The sequence below is a fragment of the Oryzias melastigma genome, linkage group LG11 (genome assembly GCF_002922805.2).
Source record: "Oryzias melastigma strain HK-1 linkage group LG11, ASM292280v2, whole genome shotgun sequence".
In the NCBI taxonomy this organism is placed as follows: Eukaryota; Metazoa; Chordata; class Actinopteri; order Beloniformes; family Adrianichthyidae; genus Oryzias; species Oryzias melastigma.
The window spans coordinates 20,764,561-20,788,511 of record NC_050522.1 but is presented as its reverse complement, the minus strand read 5'-3'; the positions used below and the strand labels follow the sequence as shown (position 1 = coordinate 20,788,511).

Here is a 23,951-nt window from a genome sequence, read left to right as displayed (position 1 = left end):
CTGATTCTGTTTTTCAGCATTTTGTTCTTCCTTGGTTTTTGTTTTTTTTGTCATTAAAGACTTTTTTTGTTTGTTTAGGAACTGTCAGCTGTACTGCATTTGTGTCCGCACACCAAAGGCGGACAATACCTGAACGACGTCCAAAATCTACAATTAATCTATAATCTGTAATCAAACCTCTCCTTAAAAAGGACAGTCTAGACAAAACTCAAATGAACAACTACAGATCGATATCAAACCTGCCATTTTTAAGTAAGATCATTGAAAAAGCTGTTTTCCATCAGTTAAATGAATTCCTAATAAATAACAACTGCTATGATGTCTTCCAGTCCGGCTTCAGACAGAACCACAGCACTGAAACGGCTCTGACCAAAGTGACTAATGGCATACGTTTGAACACAGACAGTGGAAATATGTCAGTGCTAGTTTTACTGGATCTCAGTGCTGCGTTTGATACAGTCGACCACGCAATACTATTGAGACGACTGGAAAACTGGGTGGGTCTCACTGGGCCAGTACTAAACTGGTTCAAAACATTCTTAGAAAACAGGAAATATTTTGTGTCAATTGGTAACTTCACCTCTGAGCCAACAGAAATTACATGTGGAGTACCCCAAGGCTCCATCCTGGGACCGCTTCTATTTAACATCTACATGCTCCCACTGGCCCAGGTTATAAAGAACAACAACATTAGTTACCATAGCTATGCAGATGACACACAGATATATATTAGACTGACACCAGGAGACCGAGGCCCTGTACAGGCTCTTGGTAAATGCATTGAGGACATTAATGACTGGATGTGTCACAACTTACTTCAATTAAACAAAAACAAAACGGAGGTTATTGTCTTTGTCTATTGTCTTCCAGAGGGAACTGGCCTTTGCTGAAACTCATCCATTTCTTCTGCAGATGGTGTAGACCAGTGTTACTCATTCCAGGTCCTCGAGGGCCGCCACCCTGCCGGTTTTCCAGCTCTTTGTGTACTGCTTGCTGCTAAGTACCTGGACCAGGTGTGTTCATTCAGTCAGAATGTGGAGACATCTGATTGATTCTGAACGAATCAGCAGCTGGCAGGACTTGGAGATCTGGAAAACAGGCAGGGTGGCGGCTCTCGAGGACCTGGAATGAGGAACACTGGTGTAGACTATGGCGTTTCCCAAGCTTGGTCGACACCCCTCTTAGGCTGTTGTAGGTCCTTCTGGAAACAAAGCCCAGTCCTTTTCTTTGGAAGTAGAATTCTCCTTTTACAGCTTGCCATCCCACTTCTGACACCATGTGTCGCAGGGTTCTCTTAAGAAGTCCAGGAAAAATCATCCAAACAGGAGGCAGGCCAGGAGAGATTCCATTGAGTTTTTTTTTCTTTTTAATAACAAACAATTTAAATTAAAAACTGCTGTCTCAGAACTGACATCAAAATGATATAAACGGGAAAAACAAATCCCTCAGTTTGGCTGTCAGTGAAGAACAGGTTAAAGGGGGCGTGGCTAAGACGCCGTGCTGCAGAGCCACGGTGAGTAAACATTTGTATGTGCGTGTATGTGGAAAACCATCGATGACCAAGTCTGCCCCCGAGGTCTAAACTGTAAGAAATTCAGGATAATTTGCAAGATAATGTGGTTGGAGGTGTGTGAAGGTGTGTGTGATGGAGCCGCTCCGTCACACACACCTGTACTGTTTCTTTTAATGTTTTATATAAAGCACTTGAATTCTAATATGGTATACAAATAAACTTGCTTTGCCTTACAACTCAAAATCCCCAATTGTTTTTTCCCACATAGATTCCCAGTGATTCCCAATTAGGAGTTAGAAGATGATGGATTGACATCCCTATGAGGAGTTATAATTTATTCTGATTTTTTTTTTTTTTTTTTAATCAAGATGCCAATCTAATTTCCCAAGGTCAAAGGTTAATGAAACTGTGTGTGAATTCTGCACAGATAGCTCAAACCAAAGTTTTACTTTCCCATATTATATGAAAAGGTTCACATCTGTAGGTGTGGTCTGACCCTTTAAGTGTGTGTAAGTGTCTCCCCCCTCAAAGTCGATCAATAATAAAGCCGGTTTATTTTTAGACGGAAAGCCCAAGTAACACAAGACGGATTTACCAACAGCAGGGATCTGTTTACCAAGAAAAAGTTGACTGCTGGTCAAGGCTTGACATCACCCCAACATGACCACATGATGCAGACCTCTGCTATAAATAGCTACAGGGTTTTGCTGCTATAAATAGTTACAGAACTTAGTGAGCTATAAATAGCTACAGAACTTGGTGAGCTATAAATAGTAACTGGGCTTCGAGACTGATGGAGGATTTGGTTCTGTATTGTAGGCTCACAACAAAGAGGACCGGTTCAGGTATCACACACGGGGACTCACTAATCGCCAGAAAGGAGGTAACAAAAGCCGCCGGCGCCTTTGCACGGCACGACAGTTCCTTTAGCTGGCTGTTGGTCCGCTGTCATTGGTCCATTTAGATGGCGCCAGGTGGAGAAGGTGGGTCCACGCTCCGCTGCAGCTCCTATCTGGGACACCTACAGAGAGCGTTCATTCACCCCTAATGAAGAAATGGAGTAATCTGAACTCACACAAACACAAACACAAGGACCGCCTCATCCAAAAAAGAAAAGTGAGTGCAGCCGGGCCAGTTTATTACCATAACTGCTATCAGTTACAGATCTGATACATGTTCTTCAGGACTTTCATGTGTGACTCTATTAGGCATTTATTTGACCACTACACATTTGTTTTTTAAAGACTCACTCCAATCATCTATTTTGAAAGCCTCCCCAGTGATCTTTTAGTTGTGATTATTCTGTTTTCAGCCAAAAATTAATAAAAAAAAAACTTGTGTTGCTTTTTAGGACGTAGTTTCTGCAGAGCAGCAGGAGTTCATCACAAATGTACCTCTGAGTTGTGGCTAATTTGCATTCATTTCCCATCATCCATCTGTTTACACTCTCCTGCTAGCCTACAGCCCCTCACAGCTCCAAGCTAAGATTATTGGTGGAACATCAATATTGGAGCAGCTGTCGGATGCCATCTCAGAAGAGGAAAACAAAGACGTACATGGATCCATTTGTCTACAAATTGAGGGTGTAATGATGAATTTTGATAAAATTTGACATTTTTGGTTGCCAGTTTGATTTGATTTAGATTGTGGTTATTTTTAAATGATCAGATTCAACCAGATTCACTGACCTAAAATGGATCTAGAACATCTTTTACCAAAATTTCAACCAGTGTGGCCCAGAGATAAAAACATGGAAATAAACAGTGCAGAGGAAGTTTTCCAGATTCCTTTTGTTTATTACAAGATAATGAAGTGTAAATTAAATATGTGAGCAAACAAATAAAAAAATATGAATGACAAATCCATTCACATTTTAGTTTCATAAAGTTCAGCCCAATGTTGTTTTTCCACATCAAAATAATACAAACAGAACATTATTAGAACATTCTACCTCACTGTATGATCACATGTTTTTCTAAATTCAAAGTGTGTCCACACATTAATGATAGTTCTTCATTTTTGGCTGCATCATTATAGTAACATAAACCCACCTTGTCTCAATTTAAATGATAATTTCCAATTTGGATTTGATTATTGATTTCTTAATGGTCTTGGTCAATTTCATTTGATTCTGCCTCAGACACATCGATCAGGTCCAATGCAAGAAATAGAAATTGATTCATTAATAAATTGATTAATTATTACACCCCTACTACAAAGGAATACATGAGAATGAAGCTGAGCAGAGGGCATGGGGCCTGTTGACTGTAGCAGCTGCCTTACAACCACAAGCTTTTTCAAACAGCATGAATCACGAATAAGATTGCTACAAGAAAATGTGAAATACACTAAAAACATGATTTCTAATGGATTGGGCCTTTAAGGTTGTAGTTTTTTTTTCTTTTACGGCTTTTAAATTAAGCCAATTAAAAAAACTCCACATTAATTTTGAGTATGTTTCATTTAAAAAAAAGTTTTTTTCTTTTTTGTGTGTTTTTGTTTTCCAAAAAATAAAAAAGTTGGTAACATTATAAATGAGGTGTTTCAAAATACTCAATATAATGTTGAAAAGATTGTTAATAAATTTGTTATGCTTCTAAATAGTTTATTAATATGGTCTTTGTAGACAATAGTTTTCCTTAGATGTTAATAAGTCTTACTATGTATGTTAATAAACCTCATTTAGCTTACTGTGCTAATTAATGTCTAATAAATATCATATAATCTCATTAATAATGCTTGTTAATGTGTTAATAAAGCTTATCAAGGAATATGATTATAAAGTGTTACCAAAAAACAGAAGTTCTGCAATAATCTGAAGAGTCTGGAGGGTTTGATAGTTATTCAAGAAATAACACCTGTAATGCGATCTGATTCAAGGTGATTCTATCCTCATGTGAGTCCTGTCAGGCAATAGTTTCAATGCTTTGTCAAAAAAGATAATAAATAATAAAAACGTCATGACTTAGAAATGTGGGGAATTTTTATTCAGCACAAAGTGAAAGTACCAAACATCCTGAGTCATGCTGGATTGAGTCATCATTTGTGCAAAATGCTGACATGTAAAAAAAGAAAAAAGACAGAATAGGAAAAAAATAGCATATATTTATTTTTAAAAAAACAGCTTAGTTGAAAAATACTAAAACTTTTAGTTTATCTCATGGTTTAGAAGTAACACATAGGAATGTAGGAGCCCTCAAAAACACTAGAACCTGTGAAAATGAGGAAGACCTTCGCATGAACGTGCTGTGGATCAGTAAAGGGAGGGTGTGGTTTACTGATAAAGGGTGACACAATCTGGGATTTAACAACAGTTCAAATGCAGCTAACCATCAAAGCTGACTCAGCAGTTTTCTAAACAGTCTTGTTGCTATGCACAAAATTACAAACAGTAATAAAACGGTATGCATTTGTTGCAAGAGACCCTTTTTCTATCACAGTGTAGGTTTCAGACGGCGTCACTGCATGTTCCATCAGTCTCTTCTGGTGATGAGTCAACGCTCAAGAATCCCTTCATCCTAGAGGATGATGGTTTCTCCTGGAAAGCTCAGACTCCACAGGTTCCATGTTCCTCTTCTTCACATTACGTTTTGTTCAAATATATATATATGTATATAAAACAGTCATTTTTTACAGGTTTCAGTCACTGAGGTGTTTTGATTGTTTCTTTTGCCTCCATTTCAATCTGAGCCTCTTCCTGTTTGGATGGAGGAGCGTAAATCCCTTGTCCACATCTGCAGCCTCCTGTTCTCCATTTCCTGACCAGCCACACGAGGAGCAGGAGGAGCAGCAGAACGGTGAAGACGGCAGCAGCAGAAACGCCAAAAGTCGTGGTATCAGTGCAGACGTTTGAAGAAAGACACACCCCTGACGGACAAAGAACAATTACACATTTGAGAAAGAAATAAACCACGACACAAACATTTCCTGTTAAATATCCAAAACTCTGATATTTCCTGAGTCTTGATCATAACTGATGAAAACAAGAAGTTAAACTTACTGGAAGGCGGGTGACTCTTGACCACAAAAAGACTGCAGTTCACTGGAAGAAACAAAACAAACAAAAATGAATAAAAACCGAGTGATGAGAAGGTTATAATCTGAACACTTTGATGACTGCTTACCTGAGCAGGAAACCTCCACCTGAACCTGGAAGATGAAAAAGAAAAAAGTTATTTATGGAAACAGATCAGAGCTTCATTAAAATCTAACATTATCTTCTACTGGATTCACACAGACATGTCCGGACATGTTCCACTTGTGCCCCATCTCTGATCAGACCTTCTTTACATCAGAGGCAGCGTTGCCAGGTTGGATAGTTTCCCACCTAATTGGGAGGTTTTTATTCTGACTTTGTGGGCAACATTTTCTTTGGGCTTCTGGATATAATCTGGGCGAAATTGTGGTCGATTCAGCAGTTTTTAGCTCCTTATGAAAAGCGTTTTAAGCAGGAATGTTCCTCACTTGTCTCACCTGCCATTATCTTCAATAGTTTTGTCAGGAGACTTGCTGTGACTTTACCTTCCCTAAATTCATGAAAAGTAAGTATCCAAGGACACTTTCTACTTTTGATCATGATAATAAGATATTTGAGAACCTCTGCTATTTGGTCTTTTGTGTGTTTTTTTTTATTTTGTTTTACTTTTTCATTATTCTCAATGTTTAAGGAAAAACTCATGTTTGTTCTTCAGTGGTTGCTAATAAAGTTTTATGTTTTGCTCTAGCTGAAGAAAAGTTAGATGTAGCATAAGTCAAAGATGGATTTTCAAACAAAAGGTGACATAATAATTAATGGATTAATTACTCCTAATTACAGGTAATTAAGCACTGATTTTCTTGGGTGTTTTGGAGTTTTCTTGTGAGGTCTGGTGGTTTTTAGATTACTTTTGGGCTGGAAAAGTGACTCCATCTGGCAACCCTAGTCAGAGGCTATCTCATGTGCTGTGTTTTGGTCATTAATATCATTTCAGGCCATCCTCCACTTTTTTCTAAGTCCCTGCTGTGCGTGTTTGTCCTTTACCCCATCACATTCGCGCTTGTACAGAAGGAAGTCTTTGCAGCCTTTTAGATCCACCGAGTGAAGGGTGTGGTTCACCACCAGGCCAATGTCAGAATTTCTGCGAATGTCAACAATGACGGTCCCCTGAGTAAAGAAAAGTCACACGGTCATGCATTCTTTCTGATGTAAACCAAGCTTCTAAATTCTAATTGGAATATATATTTTCAGTTTTACTCTTTCTGACGGCTGAGTCATTTATTTTCTGCTTTGAAACTACTTCTGATAGCAGAGCCACTTATATATATACCAGACAAATGGTACATTTTGTTGTACAAGCACATAATTTACCATTGATTTACCCAATGCTATGTTCATAACAGGGTTGAAAACGTGTGTTCGAGTGACTACTTTCAATGAAAAGTCAATGGAAATGCACATTTGCACGTTTCAGGGTTCCATGCTATGCAAATTTTTAAGTATGTTTTCAGGCTCTAATAAACTAAATTGAGTCTTTTAACTTGACGGTACCTACAGAATACTATTTTATATATAAATTAAAATCTTGGATTATCTTATGGTAAACATGTTTTCCTTAAAGAGAAATCCCTCAGCTACAATTATGCCAAATTTGACATTTGTACCACAAAGTGCTCAATCATTTTAATAACTAATTCTTCTATGTTATTTTCGACAAAAGCTTCAACCTGATCAATCCACCTTTTTGAGGATTTTACTTACATTTCTGTCTTCCCAGGACGTGGTGCATTTAAGGGAGTTGGGTTTCTCTGCGATCTGGTACCTGAATGAACCGCCGTGGGACTTTGTGATGCTACAATTCAAAGTCGCTGCAGCAGCTGCAGAGAGCAGAACGATCAGCTGAGCTGAAACAGAAGAAGGCAAAAGAATGTCTGAATGACAGCAGCTGAAGATGAGCTCAGAAAACACAGGCGCCAGTGTTGCCAGATAGTCATGACTTCCAGCCCAAAGGTCAGCAAAAAATTGCCTGCCAGACCCCCCCAAAAGAACACCCAAAAAGTGAATAAGTAATGAATTAGCTGTAATTTGTGGTAATTATTCCTCTATGATTTATTACTCCCCCTTTTGATAGAAAGTCCAACTTTGAGACATTTTTATGATATTACAGTCAATCAGATATTTGTGCATATGTGTAAGTGTACATATACTTGTCTCCATAGTATGTATAAGTACGTATATGTGAATTGTCTTGTTTGTTTGGTGCTTTTTTTGTTTGTTTTTGCCTTTGTTGTCCTAAAGGGAGTTGGAAGGCTGCAGTAAACTTAATTAAATCAGTAAAGAGGATGAGATTAAACAAGTTTCCTTTTAACTTCTTCCCATCGCTTTTTGAACACTATTCTGATGTACTTGTTTGGGTTTTTCTTTTATTTATCTGTTATGACTCTCTAATGTTCTAAATAGTGTTCAAAATAAACTGAAAATAAATACCCCCCCCCCCCATTTCCCCCTGAAACATAAGGAGAAATTGAGCAAAACAGAACAAAAACAAACAAAAAAGAAGCAAAAAATCCCCAAATGCATTAAAAACTATATCGAACATGGAAATTGCTCTTGCATTTTTAGATTTCATAAATTTAATTTAAAAATAAAAGGAAAATCTCCTTCTAAAATATATTAAAGACTGTTTTGACTTTTAAAAACCTGCTACCTGTGAATATATATTTTATGTATATATTAAAAACTATCCTAAATCAAACAGTTTATCCCCTGAGATTAAAAAGTCAGAATCAAAAGTGCACTTTTGGGGGGGGAATCGCCCAACCTGGCAACCCTGACAGGCACACTTCTAGAGGCTGGTTCCGGCCGGGTAACCTGCGCGCGTGAGCAAGACTGTGAAAGGAAGTCATGATTACTGAGAGGCGCACGCGTTTTTTTCCCGTGTCACAACACTATGTCGTGAATGTCTCTCACATTTCACCAAACCTGCAGCAAGAGGCTGACGTACAGCAGAGATCCACGGAGCTTTAGCGATGATGATCATACATAATAACGCATTAATACCCATTTAAATTTGAACACATGTCTGGTTCTTAATGCATTTACAAAAGTGCCTTAGAACGTCTGAAGAACAAAAAGGAAACTGAAGAAAACTGATTTTCTATGCAGATTCTCCTTTAATCCTCCTGATCCTGAACGCAACAGTCATCACTCCTATTAATGGTGAGATGAAATATAAACAATCCATGGTGTACTCACCGAATACTTCCATTTCTTCTGGATGAGGAGCGAGCAGGCTGCGTCGAGGTCTGAGTTCGGCTGCAGACTGCAGGAAGTGGCGTGCTTCACCTGCTTTATAGGTGGTGATATCATCACTCACGCGCTCACACCCCCCTCTCAGGTTACTGGCACTGCTCCACATCTTCACCCTGTTACTGTAACGGTCTGTGGCTGGATAATCAACTTGTGATTTGACTCATTTCCTTTTCAGACAAAAAAGGTTGTAGCACGTTAACCACAAAAACAGAACCCCTCCAAGTTGTCAACATTTGAAATATTTTTCTTTAAAAGAAAAAAAATCTAGTTACCAACACATTTTTCTCTTAAACTGAGATTATGTTGCTATTGTAAAACTTTCTTGATATTATTTATCTAGTCTGCAACCTTTAACTCCAAATGAGTGATGGTTCAGTTTCTTATGGACTGAAACCCAATCAGAGCCACAATGTTTCCCAGGAAACTCAGTTTATTCCTGTTTTTGCATCCTCTACACCAGAAGTCTAACATGTAGCTTTTAAACATTAAAATAAAAAAGTCTGCAGGTGAAGGGAGAGCGCACGAACACGAAGGAGATAAGCATCAGAATATTCAGAACAATTCCAGCGTTGGTTGAAACACAGGTCTTCCAGAAATTAGATCACAGCCAAAAACGACACTATTTTAAGGTTAACACTAGACGATTAAACCCACTGAAGATTATAGGAGTTTGTTGTTGATTCATGTTCAAAGCAATACATTGCAGATAGCAGCTCATTTCACTATGTAATCAGCTTCAAAAGCAAAGTAAAGATTAAAAAAGCATTTTTTATCCCTCTTTGTCCTCAGCAGTCTTAGAGTGCTGGGTTTTGTTATTTTAGTTTGGGGTTGGAGCTGGGCAGTCTTGATTTTCGGGCTTTGTTTATTTGTTTTTTTTTTTATAGTTTTAGTTTGCTCTTAGTAAGGAGCTGCTGACTCAGACAGTCAGCATGGCGGGGTCAGCCGTCTGTCTGACTTATTTAATGTTCGGCCAAGGTTCCAATTCCCTTTGATGTTTTTTTTTGTTTTGTTTGTTTGTTTGGACCAGCACGCTAATTATTTCCTTTTTTGTTCCCTCATTTCAGGTCACAGGATTTCCTTTATTTAATAAACTGTGTTCATTTTGTTCTTATTGGTGTCCAGTTTTTGTATTTTTACCCCCTAGACCAGAGCCCGGTTTGCCCGTAGGGGACATAACAGAAGTTAATGATGGATTAAACCTATGGTTCGTAAACCTTACTGTTCTGGATTGTCTGTATTTTTCCCAGAGTTGAAGCCAGTGATCAATGAAAATCTGGGTTGTGTGGGATTGGTGTTGATGTCTCAGTGTGGTGCTATAGGCAAACTAGGTAACCCAAGAGCACGACATGTCCTGAAGTCTAGCAAGGTATTTAATTGACAAGAGAAAAGACAGTGTACAACAACCAGACAAGAACGCTGAGACGCAGAACCAGAGAGAACACACCTCTGAATACACATGAGCTAGATGAGGTGATAGTAGGAGGCGCCTTTGGCAGCACCGGAGGCCTCGAGGAGGGGAGGAGAGGGTATCCATGACACTCAGGCTTACTTTTCAAGTCTGTCGCAGACATTTTTGATATTACTCTTTGAAGACTTTTATTCTCCATCATGTCACAACAACGAATCACCTTTCACTGATTCGCACAGGAGAGTTTTACACCGAATGTCCTTCCTGACACAACCCTGTTTTGAATCTGGGCTTTGGACCGGCACAGAGAAACCCAGACTCGGGCCTCCCTTGTAGCTACGGTTAAACCCACTAACCTCTGCAAGTTCAAATGAAGACTTTTTATACTATTTTTTAAAAAATACTTTTATACTACGTTGCACCTTTATACTTTGTTATTAACATAATGAATTCATTGTTACATTAACCCACATGGAGCTCCAGACCAGTTGGAACCAGTTAGGGGGTGCTTCAATCAGTACTTTTCCACTGACAAACTTAGCTAGAAATGACCTTGTTGGTAGGAGCAGAAACATAGACGCTTCTCAAGACTAAGTTTGTAAAGACGACCTTATAAGGTATTAATGCCTCTGCGAGAGGCCACTCAAGACCCGCCTACCGGTTTATGACAGTCTTCTACTAAATACACAGACTTTTAACTTCAGCTTTACTGCTGACTCCTAGATCTTCAATTCTGGTGCTTTTATTTTGTTAAATAAGTCTTACGGTCATTATCTTTTCTGCAAGTTTAGTTGAAGGCCAACATCCATTCAAGCTTTTTTTTTTTCTTTGCTCACCTCTCTCATGCTTTTGCAGCCAAGGGCAGTCAGTCACTGTCATGGAAAAAATATTTACGTTAGATTATGAATGAATCTTTGTAGAAGTGTTCGTCTGTCTCTTCAAGAGACGGCATCATCAGTTCTGGAGATACAATTAAACATAAAAACCCTTTTGAATTCTCACAGTTGGTTGAGTCCACCAGAGTGCGCTTTATCAACATGTCCGGGCCGGACCATTGATGCAAATAACCTTTTATTTAGACGGTCTATGGACCGGACAGAGATGCGGCCGTGGGCCAGAAGGATGATTAGCGAGTAAAGATGTGTAGGAAACAATAGTGTTTATAGGAATTATTCTAAAAAAAGATTTAGGAAAAAAATAAAAATATACATTTGTATTTAAAATAGTTATATGTCATAAATTACCAAGGTCATATATTGATTGTTGCAAGGTTTACCATATTGCAATACTGTTGGTATCGTGAGCCATGTATCGTGAATCACATTGTATCGTGACTCTGAGATCCTCAGCCCTAATACTGACACAATATAACGTTTTCTCAGATGGATACCCAGATATTGGGCTGACAGACACACTCTCACTGAGCTTTTATTTTCCAAAGTTTCATGTCAGAGAACTGTCTCCATTCTGAAGTTCATCAAAAACAGGCTGGAGCATGCTCAGTCTGGACCACTTGGAGGCATTTATGCTCATGTCAATAGAAAAATAAATTCTTACGTCCATTGACTGTGACAAAGTAACACATAAGATTGAATAAACTAGTTCACTTCTTATATGGTGACTTATGCTGTAGATTCTGGAGTTATCGGACATGTTCTGTGTGGTTAGTTCCCTTTCTCTGTCCTGTTTTGTGCAGTCTTCTGTGGCTCCTCCTTGCTGCCCGACCCACTTCCTGTGCTTCCTGCTGGAGGAGTTCACACCTGCATCCCATCAGTTCATTTAGTGGTTTGCCTATTTAAGTTCTCTTGGTTCAGCTCTCTGTGTTGGGGGATTTTGTGAAGTTCTAGATTTTCTTTGTCAGGTTATTCTGCAGTTTTCTTTAACCAGATTTCCCCATCAACAATGGTGATTTATTTGTTTAAAAAAAAAGAACATTAAATGAATCTGATTTATCCTTCTGCGTCGAAGCCTGCTCTGCATTTGGGTTCTTGAACTCTAGCTGTAACATTATCATGGTGATGTTTTTCAAATGTTAAAAAAAGTTAAATGTAGTCTTTTATTCACATGTTCATACAGGGAAATATTTCTGTTGAACGACAAATTTTTATTATAATTTTTATATATATTTTTTATTATAATTACCACCACCACCTCGAAAATCCTTATTTTACATTCTAAATGCTTGCCTAATTTTTCATGTGGCGAAAAATGGGCCAGTCTTGACCATTAATTAACCTCCCGGGCTGAAAAGTTATCCCACTCCGCCCCTGTTTGCAGCCATTATGTAACATCTGGTTTCAAACTCCAAACATTTCTGCTTCTGCAGCGCCACCCTTTGGACAAACAAGGAACAGCTTCAGTTTGCGGCATTGCTTTGTAACTAAATTGGAGCCAATATTATTTGAAACTCAAATAAAATAACTTGAAAAAATGTTTTCAAGCTAAAAGTATTAAATAGAAATTTTGAGGTTTGAAACATAAAAAACCCAGAACATTTGAAGCTTAAAATAATATATATATTTTTAAGAATAGCAAAAAGTTTTAGACATCTTAAATTATTTTGGCCAAACACCAATATTTTTTCAAGTTGTTTCATTTGGGGTTTCCAATAATATCAGCCCCAATTTAGCTCCATACACTACACTATATTTTCTCTTTCAGACGTGATTTATTTTTTTTCTGCACATGAACAAAACGGAAACCATCCACACAAACATTAGACTCCATAAATCTTCCCATAAAGATATGAATCAAAACATGTATTTTAATAACCTCTAACCAAGAACTAAAGACAAAATATTCACAGGAAATTGAAAAAAAAACATCAAGAGGGCAATATTTAAGCCAAATCTAAAATATAAACACACAAGTTTGCCTTTAAAAAAAAAACGAAATTGCAGTGGAAGCAAAACAGTTAAGTTAAAGAATAAATGAAAAGATTTGACTTACAAAAAGTTAACAAAACAAAGGAAAGTTTTGTGTCTCAGTTAGTCCTAATTCTTTTTTATCTTCTACCTATTTCAACAAACTGATCTTAAAAACAAAAAAAATCTTACTGAAAATGTTAATGAAGAGTGAAATCTGGTTTGTTTACAATACATATAGGGTTTTTAATCTTTACATATTAATGTAATGACATTTAAACAAACAAGCACATAAATAAATAAATGTTTAATAAAGACACTTTTGATATTGTTGAATATTTAAAATCCAATGTAAATGTGCTTTACACCCAAGCTTTGCAATAGAAGTTTTTTTTCACCCTTAACTCAAACTGATATTCAATTCCCAACTCCCAATTCAATTTTCAATTTGATCGTAAAACTGAAAATGTATTTTACATTTTACAAATCAATATGGAGTATGGGGGTGCATGGTGGTGCAGTGGTCGACGCTCTCACCTCACAGCAGAAGGCTCCTCTTTAAATCCAAGCTGGGATCTTTCTGTGTGGAGTTTGTGTGTTCTCACTGTTCATGCATGGATTTTAATTTAGATACGGTGGTTTCCTTCCCCAGTCCATAAACATGCTTGATGACTCTAAGATGTCCCTAGTATGAATGTGATTGTTCAGCTCTGCAACAAGCTTGTGAACTGTAAGGTGTACTCCACCTTTGACAGAGACCAGGAAAGGCTCCAGCACCCCGTAACCCCAAAAAGGACTGAGCAGGTTCAGAAAATAGCTAATGGAGATAGGATGTGTTATGAAAATGCACGACTAAATCGCATATTGAATTGTAAAAAGTAAAATTATTTTTTTCTTTGAATTACAGTTGTTTAAAATACGATTGAATTACCATCATTTGAAATTTTACATTTAAAAATGTAAGATTTAATTAAATCGTTTTCATATTAAATTTTAATTGCTAAATGCATTTTCAAATTGTTAGCCTGAATTTCCTATTGAAGTGTTCCAAATTGTTATGCAAATGGTATTTTTCTACACATTTTTAAAATACTCAATGCAAATGACAGTCAGCCTCATTTATTAATCACTCACAATTACAGTATATATTAAATATTATTGAACAAACCTCCTAAAGATGAAATAAAAAGCGAAAATGTTGCATGACTTAAGAAACAGTTAAAGCAGGCCCAGGAGGAGTACAGGGAGGTGCAGCAAAATGAGAAAATATAGAACTGAAGAGGTGACTGTTGTGGAGCAGGAAGTAACAGAGACTAGTAAGGGTGAAGCGAGGGGTACCGAAGAGGATGACGAGTGCTGAGGCAGATGGAGGAAGCTGATTTACTGTGGTGACTCCTGAAGAGAAAAGTCAAAAGAAATAGAAGAATAGAGTGATCACTTCTGAAACTGAATTCTGATTTGAGAATTGAATGCCAGTTCAGTGGCCTTGTGGTAGAGTGTTTGCCCTGAGACTGGAAGGATGTGTATGGGGAGAAAATAGTCTCACCCTGATTTGTGTGTGAATATTTCTAGATTTGTAACTTGTACAATTGTGTAGTAGTAGTTCACTTTCGGCTTATCCCTTTCGGGGTCGCCACAGTGTAACAGCACCCACTGTTTCACATCAGTGATTTGGCAGAGTTTTTACGCCGGATGCCCTTCCTGACACAACCCTGTACTTGAGGGGCACAGGGACCCAGTTAGGCAGCAGGGTCAAGGGTCTTGCCTAAGGACCCAATCTGGGTGGGGATCAGTGGACAACCCTGGGAATCGAACCCAGGGCTTCTGCGTGCCAGCCCTATTCCTGGCCCACTGAGCCACCCAGCCGCTAACTTGTACAATTGTGTATAAATGATAAAAATATTAAATAAAAAAAGTACAATATACACATGCAAAAAATCAAATTACAGCAGCTTAAGACTAATTACACACACAAATCTTTAAAAATTACTCATAAATTGTTTATTACGATCACACAAAAATGCAGTTATAAGGTGAGACTCTTCATATCTCCCAGATTTGTGCATAAGTGCATGATGCTGGGTCATCAGAGTTTTCTTTTCAGCTGATTTGAGCTTAGATTCTAAATAATATCTGGTGAAACTTGTCATTTTCCCACTTTCTTAAATAGATTACTCACGCAGGAATCCAAAGTTACTCACAAATCATCCAAGCACTATATGGGGTGAGACTATTTTCTCTCCAAACTGTGAGTTCAAATCCAGGTCAAGTCATACCAAATACTCTAAAGATGGGGGCCAGTTTCTCCTCACTTAACACTCAGTATTGAACGTTGAATTGGGGGAGTTGAACCACCAAATGGTTCCTAAGTGCAGCTGTGTTTACAGCTCACCACTCCCCCGGGGATGGGTCAGAATTTGAAAACAAATTGTAAACACCCAGGTGCATGACAACTAATGGGACTTAAACTTTATATCCGTTTGAATCATGGGTGAAAATAACTTCCATATTTGAGTTGCCAGATCCTCTGAATTTAAGCGTCTTTAGGCTTGTGTTCTTTTCTTTTTTTTGTTTTGTTTCTGTTGTTTATTTGAGAGTTTGTTGTTTCCTGCATTACCTGCTCCTGGTTTTCCTAAATTCCCACTCCAATCATCTTTTGATCTATTGTAAAAGTTTCCCCAGTGGTCTTTAAATTATGATTATGCAATTTTTAGTCAAAATCAGAAATACCTGCGTAATTTTCTAGGACATAGTTTCTGTAGAGCGTCAGCAGTTAATCAGAGATTATCCTCTGAGTTGGTGTGGAGTAAGCCCGCCCCCATTTCCCATCATTAATCTGTTCACACACTCTAGTTTATAGCCCCTCACACCCCCAAACCCAACATTATCAGTGCAACAAATATGGTGAGCAATATTGAAGCTATCCAGACATCCAGTTACGTGGATCTATTCATCTGTAAGTGGATGCATCAGAATGGAGTGGAGGAGGGAACTCAGTGTATTTTTATTTTTTATTTCACAAATAAGCTATTTTCCATGCAGCATTTTTCCCCTGCTCTCGATTCCAAACAATTTGAATAAAGAAATTCTTAAAAATACAACATTAAGCTTAATTTTCTGTATATGTTCTCCATAATGAGAAAAAAATGCCACAAGAACGTGTTAAAAACACCAAAATCTTTGCTTTTGTTGGGGTAGGTTTTCTGTCTCTCCGTTTTATTTGAGTTTTATTCATTATTTAAATGATGGTGTGTGTGTGTGTGTGTGTGTGTGTGCTCATTGTTTGCTTGTCAATCCACTTTTATTCATATTTATGTCCAAAACATTGTGCTTTAAATATATGGAACCAATATTCGTCAATATACAGGCTCATTTCTGTTGGACTTCATCTTTTGGACTTTTTTCACATGCCCGATTGCTTGTTTCCTTTGCACGATCTGGCAACCCCACTTGGAAAAGTACCGGAGGCTGCTCGGAGAGTGACAATAGTGTCTGAGGGAAAGTTGACGCGGACTGTTGTGAGCGAACATGGACTCTGCAGCGATGGAGATCGACGGCAGCGTGATGGAGGGAGTAAGTATCGGGCTGTTTTGAAGTAAAAAATGTCATAAGTTTCTGTTTTTCCCCCAGAACCCTTAAAATGTTAGCATCGAGAGCTAAAGGAGGGTTAGCAGTACTCCTCATGGCGCTCCTCTGTAACCCGGTGTCGCCTCTCCGCAGGGAGGACAGATTCTCCGAGTCTCCGCGGCGCTCAGCTGCATCACCGGGACAGCCATCAAAATCACCAAAATCCGCGCGGGGCGGAGCACACCTGGACTCAGGTGAGTTAGCACCCCAGCCGCTAACAAGCTAACGTTAGCCTATTCTTCAAAGTTGATTCGGCGGCGGGGCTCCTCCAAATCGATTCTAGTCATCATCTCCATCTCTAAAGTAAATATAACACTATTTTTAAATAAATAAATAGTTTGTGTCTCAAATATTTTAACGCTTTTCTTTCACGTATCGGAGGAAAACTTTCCCCTGAAACAATGAGCAGCCTCTGCGGGGCAGAGATCCCCCGTTTGGGAGGAAATGTTATGGATACAGGGATGTCAGCTGGACGGCGGCGGATGTGCGGGCAGATCCCCGCCGGCAGGTCTCTCCAGCGGCTCTCAGAGCCGGGAAACTTCACCAGAGGGGCTTCATCTTTTGTTCGCCGCAGTCTCTCTGCAGAGTCCCCAGCTGCAGCCTCATCCGCTCAGGACGCTGCATTGATTGGCTGTGCAGCTTGATGGATTGGTTTGGTGGAGCACGCCTGGCTTGGGTCAACTTGAATGAGATTTTTAGGGTTTTGTTGCTAATAGATGGGGTTTTATTCATGTTTTGCATGTGTAGACCGCAGCACCTCAGCGGCCTGCAGCTGGTTTCAGACCTGTGTGCAGGCAGCCTGCAGGGAGGCAGCATCGGCTCCACGGACGTCAGCCTGACTCCAGGAAAGATCCGCTCCGGGAGCCACACGGCCGACCCACAGACCGCCGGGTGAGACTTCGTCTTGAGCGGCTGCTGGGACTCGCACCCGCGTCCCCATCACTGACGGTGTGCGTTTGTGTGTCTGTCAGGAGTGTGTGTCTGCTTCTGCAGGTCGCTCTGCCCTGCGCTGTGTTCGCCGACGCCGCCTCACAGCTCTGCTTGAAGGGGGGCACCAACGCCGAAATGGCGCCTCAGATAGACTACACTGTGAAGGTAAAACAACGCAGTCTGAAGGTTGTTCCTCTTTTCATCCTCTTTTGATCGGGTTTCAAGGCATTCCCAGGGGTCACTTATAGTTATGATTATGTTGTTTTTGGCCAAAATTATTTGTCATATTTCTCAAGAGCGGCAGGAGTTTATTAGAAATTCCTCTCTTTGAGTTGCGGGAGTAAGCCTGCCCCCATCTCCCATCATCCATCTGTCTCTCCTGCTAGCTTACAGCCCCCTTACAACCCCAATCTAGCATTAGCGGTGCAACAAAAATAGTGACCAATATTGGAGCTATCCAGCCGTACAGTTTTGAACCAAATTCAAAAAGTTCATAGTTTTTAACTATATCATCATAAAAATGCTACAAGAACATGTTAAAAACATGATTTCCATTGAACGGGTCTTTAAGATTTTTCCGTTTTCTTCCTTCAGGTCTTTAAACCCATCGTAGAGAGGTTTGGAATCAACTTTGACTGCGACATCAAAATGAGGTCTGATCCCTGATGTTTGTGTTATTTCTGTGCCTTTTGTGTGTTTGTGTGTCTTTAAATTGATTGTGTCTGCAGAGGTTACTACCCCAAAGGAGGAGGCGAGGTGAACGTGACGGTGAATCCGGTCAAAGAGCTGCAGCCCGTCAACCTGACGGAGCGAGGGAACATCACCAAGATCCACGGCAGGGCGTTTGTCGCTGGCGTCCTGCCCTTCAAAGTAAACTTCTCTTCAAAAGAGCTTCTAAACACAAAACTGTCTGGAATCACGTTTTATAATCCAAATTAATATGGTTCCTCATAAAGAAAACAAAGCGTGAACAAAGATTATAAACCTGAAATGGTCCATCACAGCTCAAATGATAAAGCTAATAAATAAATAAATCAAGTTAAAAGCATCCCATACTTCTTCTACGGAGACCTGGGAGGCTCAAAACTACAACTGTGTTTTATAGTTTGAATAATTCTTAGTAATTAGTGTCTTGAAGCTTTGAGATGGTAAACTTTTAGTAAATTTCTCAAAAGTAAAAATTAGGATTTTGTTGGTTTCTAAGAATTTCAAATTTGAAAATAAAAAAATAATTTTTGGAACTTTATTGTCCAATAAGATTTTAGCTGAGGCTTGAATTGAAAGTCAACTTTTGAAATACTGTGTTTTTGTTCTTTAGAACAACTAAAACTGACAAAATTTAATGAAATGCTTTAAAAACAAAAAGTTAAATAAAAAACAAATGACATTTTCCTAGATATAATAGCATCAAAAGGAGTTATTTCTCACAGTTATTTATACACAATTAATTTAGCTATATAAACAAATAACTGTTAAGATTATTGTTTGTCTGCAACATTGTTGGTTTCATTAATGTCCATTTAGATTTGTTTTTTAAATACTTTTTTTACTTAAAAATAAAAAACAAGCTGGTTCTGATAGAAAGAAATTATTTTTTTACGCATTTCCAAGGTTTTCTTTGCGTGTATTTCTAATCTATAAACGAACATCACTGGAAAGAAATAACAAAAAAATATCTACGAAGGAAAAGTGTTTTTTTTTCTTTTTGAGTAAAAACAACACTTAACCAGGAAACCATAAATGACATTTAGAATCTGTGCTTTTATTTTGTAGTCACAGAAGGAATATGATCTGCCCAAATGTCTTATTTCCCGCCAACTTTTTAAGTGTAATTTTAAAATTAGTTGTATGTTTTTTTGATATAACTTTTCAAAATTACTCTCCTTAAAAAACAAACTAAAAACAGCCAAAAACGATTTAAAATAAGCATTTTTCTTTAAATACTTTTGTGAATTGGGCTGAAAATATTTAAAATAATTTTAGGTTTGATGTTTTATGAGAAATTTCAGTTTTCTTTCCTTCATTTTGCTGTTATAACTCTTAGATTATTTCATTTTTTTAATTTTTCTTAGAGATTCCTGTAATTTTATTTTTCCTCCTCAGCTGGCTAAAGACATGTCGACTGCGGCAGTTCGAACCATCAGGAAGGAAATCAAAGAACTCTACATCAACATCCAGCCGGTGCAGGAAAAAGAGAAAGCTTGCGGCAACGGGAATGGTATCATGTAAGCCACGCCCACTCTCTGACATCACTGAGGTTAGAATGAGAGTTCATTCTGTGGAGCCAGTCACCTGCCGCTCCCTGATTCGTTCTCGTCTGCTCTCAGAATCCTCGCAGAGTCGTCGACGGGCTGCTTGTTTGCTGGTTCTGCTTTGGGGAAGAAGGGTGAGTCTGGCTTCTGGCCAGCAGGTGGCAGCACTGCCCCACACAGACGGTTCATTCAAACTGTGTGTTTCAGGCGTGTACGCGGATAAAGTTGGTATCGAGGCTGCTGAGATGCTGCTGAGAAACATCAGACACAACGGATGTGTCGACGAGTTCCTGCAGGACCAGGTGAGCCGCCTCCGCCGCCGCCATCATGAACACACACATGCTGGGATGTCACTCTGACCGCTTCCTCTTCCTCCTCCCCAGCTCATTATCTTCATGGCCTTGGCGAAGGGAACGTCCCGCATCCGAACCGGCGCCGTGACTCTGCACACACAGACGGCCATTCACATCGCAGAGCAGCTGACTCAGGTCAGAACGTGCAGCATCCATGGGGGGGTGAGGGGGTAGATGATGGTACGCTTAAATCTTTAATATACTGAAACTTTTCAACAATTAATACGATCATCGTCATCCACTGAAATGACGTTGATCGTGTTAACGATTAAAAAGTTACAGTAAATCAAATAACATAAATAATGATGCTACATCTCTAGTTAAACTTTATTTTTTTAAGACATAAATAGGCTCATATATTTCTTATATTCCCAGTAAACATCAGTTGTCCTTTAGCTGTTGTTTCCTCTAACAACCACTAGAGGGCACTCCATCTGAGTATAAGTATTTACTACTGAAAGCAGCAGATGAAGTGTCATTTAAAAATATATATATATTTTCCTCTTAAAAGTTAATATTTTTCATATACAGATCGAAAGATTAGCATTTTTGTAATTTTTTATTTTCTTTAGCTACCCTTGGCTTGGTAGATTTATTCTGAAATGTTTGTTTTTTTTCCCAAAAGTGTGACTTTTACTTCAAATAATACAGTAAATATGATTATTCAGTTTTTAGCCATAAAAAAAAAAATCTTTAATTTTTAAAAACATATTTAGTACATTTTTCATTTTTACCATGGGAAGCTTTGTTTTTTAAATATATATATATATATATATATATATATATATATATATATATTAAGATAGCTTTTTGACCTTGACCTGGTAATATTGTGGTTTCAAATGAAAGGAAGCAGAGTTTTGTGGCTAAAACCATACATGGGTATGATGAGTTACGCTTGATGCAGGCTGAAAAGATTAAAATAAAAGGTTAAAACGCTTGGCAGCAGCAGCTTTAGCTGAGTCAAGATAAACGGCGAAGCAAAACATTCTGTTTGCATTCAGATTGTACCAGAACATTCAGGCATCTGTGGTTAATGTCAACTCAAGCACTGACCCAACACAGCTCTAATTTTTAAAGCTTTTTGACTCTGAAATCTTTCCAGGGCTCTGTGACTTTCCTATATTTTCACCAAATTTTTACATCATCTAAAAAAAACCCACAAACTTTTTAAAGTTCCGCTCAAATCCTTTTTTGATCTATTGTGAAAGAGAGATCTTTTAATTATGATTATGCTATTTTTAAACCAAATTTGTTTGGAAGTGGATGCATCAGAATAGCCTGCACCCTGTCTAGTATATTTTCTTCGTAACAAATACAAAGTTTTTCCAAGTATATTTTTTCATCAGCCCCTAAATCACAACAATTTGAATAAAGAAATACTCAGAAATGCAATTTTTTATATATATATATATGTCTTAAATCATTAGAAAAATAATACAAGAACATGTAAAAAAACACATTTTCTGTCAGAGTGGATCTTTAATCTTCTCTCCTTTATAAACCTTATAATTACATATGCTTACCAATGAAGGCAGACAGTAAAATTATGAAGTTTGTGAGTCCTGACTGTAAAGTTTTTTAGGCATTTAAATAATTCACGCTAATTTTTAATTAATTTCTTTCTATAATTCTGCTGTTTCCGTTTATCAAATATTCCTTTAAAATATGCCACAGTTAAATGAAAATCTTCATAATTTACTTTTTTATTGTTTTGAGATCAGAACAAAACCCATTGAATGAGAGTATTTCATGTTATTAATTGCTGATTTTTCTGCCCTTAAAGGTTGAGTCATGTGACCAGCATCTGTTACCATAGTGACCCTGTCTGTCTCTCTCTGACTTTGCAGGCGAAGTTTACAATATCGAAGTGCGAGGATGAGATGAGCAGCAGCGTCACCTACATCATCGAATGTCACGGAGCGGGAGTGGTTAACCCCAATCTGTAGCTGAACGCTCTCACGAACGCGCCGCCTGTGAATGCACTGAAAACACTATCGGACTGGTAGCTGCTCCCACTCTCTTAGCTTCTGTCTCTCAGGGTTTTTCCTTAAAAATGCTGTAATAAGTAAATAAAATTAAAAAATCTCAATGTTCACGAGCATTTTTGTCTGTTATTAACTAACTCAAAAGATTCTGTTTTTTTTTTTGTTTTTTTTTTGGCTTATGTTGTTGCTTTAAATCGATTTCGATAATCTTGAATCTTGCATGTAGACCAGTGTTGCTTCAAAGAGACCTGGATCTGCAGCTGAATTCTGGGATATGTAGTTTCTTTGTTTCAGTGAAGCAGTTGTTCCTGCAGGATTTAAAAACAAAAGCTGTCGTGGATCTGGAGCAGGCCCCTCCTGCGTCCCCCGCCTTGTTTCCGTGGCGTCATGGGTTCGGTGTCGTCTGTCGAGCCGCTTTCATTCACCTGCTTCGGGGTACAGCGTGTGCCGCTGAAGTGGCGCTCAGACCTGCGTGTGTGTTGAAACCCGAGGACGCTGTAAGCTCACACCTCTGTCCCTTCCGAGACCGGCAGTAACTCGAGCCGGGGTCACCTGACACCTCACCGGCTCTGCGGCGTCCTCGCAGTCTGCTCGCCGCCCTTCAGCATGGCGGACACTGGGGGCTGGACACAGCACCAGAACGACCCCCGCATCCCCCAAGCAGGACCGACCCCAAACCGCGTGTGGATCTCTCTGATCGCAGGTGAGAGGGACATCATCAATTGGGAGTTTCAGACAGATGAGGATTAGTAACAGAATCTGATCATGATCGGAGCGGATCATCTCACCTGCTGTGAAGGACAGATAGAAGAGAATTATAACTGTCATTTTAACAGCGGAGGAAACTTGCTGAAGCTGCAGAAACGTCTCCAGATCAAAGCTTGATCTGTAATCTCACCTGCGAGGCCTTCTGGTGTGAAATCATTCAATCCTGAGGACGTGATCTTGACATTTACAGAATTAGACTCCATCTTTTCTAATCAGCGTAAGCAAAGGACAGCTATGCCAGCAAGTCTGTTCAGGTAAAACTTCAAGGAGGTGGACTACAAATATACTTTCACATCATCAGTCTACATGACTAGTTTAAATACTGGTGCTTCACAATGATAAAAACTGAGATATTTCTAAAAACGTGATGTTATCAGCTGTAAATCTCCCCTAGGAACAGGTTTCCTTTGATCAGATGCAATCAGACACAGATTTATTGACAGGAATTTGGGTTTCTTTTTTAAATCATTTTCTAATCTAAAATGTAATGTAATTTCTAGTTAGAATGTGTGTGTTTTTTTTAAGGAATAGAGTTCATTTTTCCTTTGTTTTACACATAAATTCTTTCTGCACTAGCAGCTTTTGTTAAATGACATTTAATGAAATAATCTTTCTTTGCTCAAGTAAAACACCAACACATCTTTGTGTTTTTATGACTAGATCACAGCTGGTGTTGGGATGCACGGCAGCACTTAACATCTTTACTTTGATATATTTATAGTAGGAGGCACAAAGTTGTCATTATTTTAAGGAAAAACGCGCTGAATCTATTGTTATTGCTGTGCTCGACACAAAGATACTTATTGTATATTTATGTATTTTATTAAAAAAAAGATTTGTCATTTTTTTAACCTTCTTACTTTTGGTAGAAACGTATTTAGGACCTAAATGTTGCTTGTTAATTTAATGTGCTTTTATTATTATTCATTTAATTTGCATAAAAATTCTTGGTATAATAAA

At 38.5% G+C, this 23,951-nt stretch overlaps 2 protein-coding genes across 2 annotated transcripts; one reads left to right on the top strand and one right to left on the bottom strand.

The window, feature by feature from the left end:
* Nucleotides 1–4,107: 4,107 nt before the first annotated feature.
* On the bottom strand, nucleotides 4,108–8,934 carry LOC112136668. The gene is made up of 6 exons (XM_024258533.2): nucleotides 8,745–8,934; nucleotides 7,251–7,393; nucleotides 6,534–6,656; nucleotides 5,638–5,662; nucleotides 5,514–5,555; nucleotides 4,108–5,380 (listed from the first exon to the last, which is right to left on the bottom strand). Exons 1-6 carry the CDS (start codon nucleotides 8,905–8,907, stop codon nucleotides 5,157–5,159), a joined length of 720 nt encoding a protein of 239 aa, XP_024114301.1. The 5' UTR covers nucleotides 8,908–8,934; the 3' UTR covers nucleotides 4,108–5,156.
* A 7,554-nt stretch (nucleotides 8,935–16,488) lies between these two features.
* Nucleotides 16,489–22,333, top strand: rtca (RNA 3'-terminal phosphate cyclase). Its single transcript, XM_024258546.1, has 11 exons — nucleotides 16,489–16,646; nucleotides 16,794–16,894; nucleotides 17,448–17,591; nucleotides 17,672–17,795; nucleotides 18,225–18,283; nucleotides 18,359–18,500; nucleotides 19,734–19,855; nucleotides 19,958–20,016; nucleotides 20,090–20,184; nucleotides 20,266–20,370; nucleotides 22,086–22,333. Exons 1-11 carry the CDS (start codon nucleotides 16,602–16,604, stop codon nucleotides 22,182–22,184), a joined length of 1,095 nt encoding a protein of 364 aa, XP_024114314.1. The 5' UTR covers nucleotides 16,489–16,601; the 3' UTR covers nucleotides 22,185–22,333.
* The last annotated feature ends 1,618 nt before the right edge of the window (nucleotides 22,334–23,951 follow it).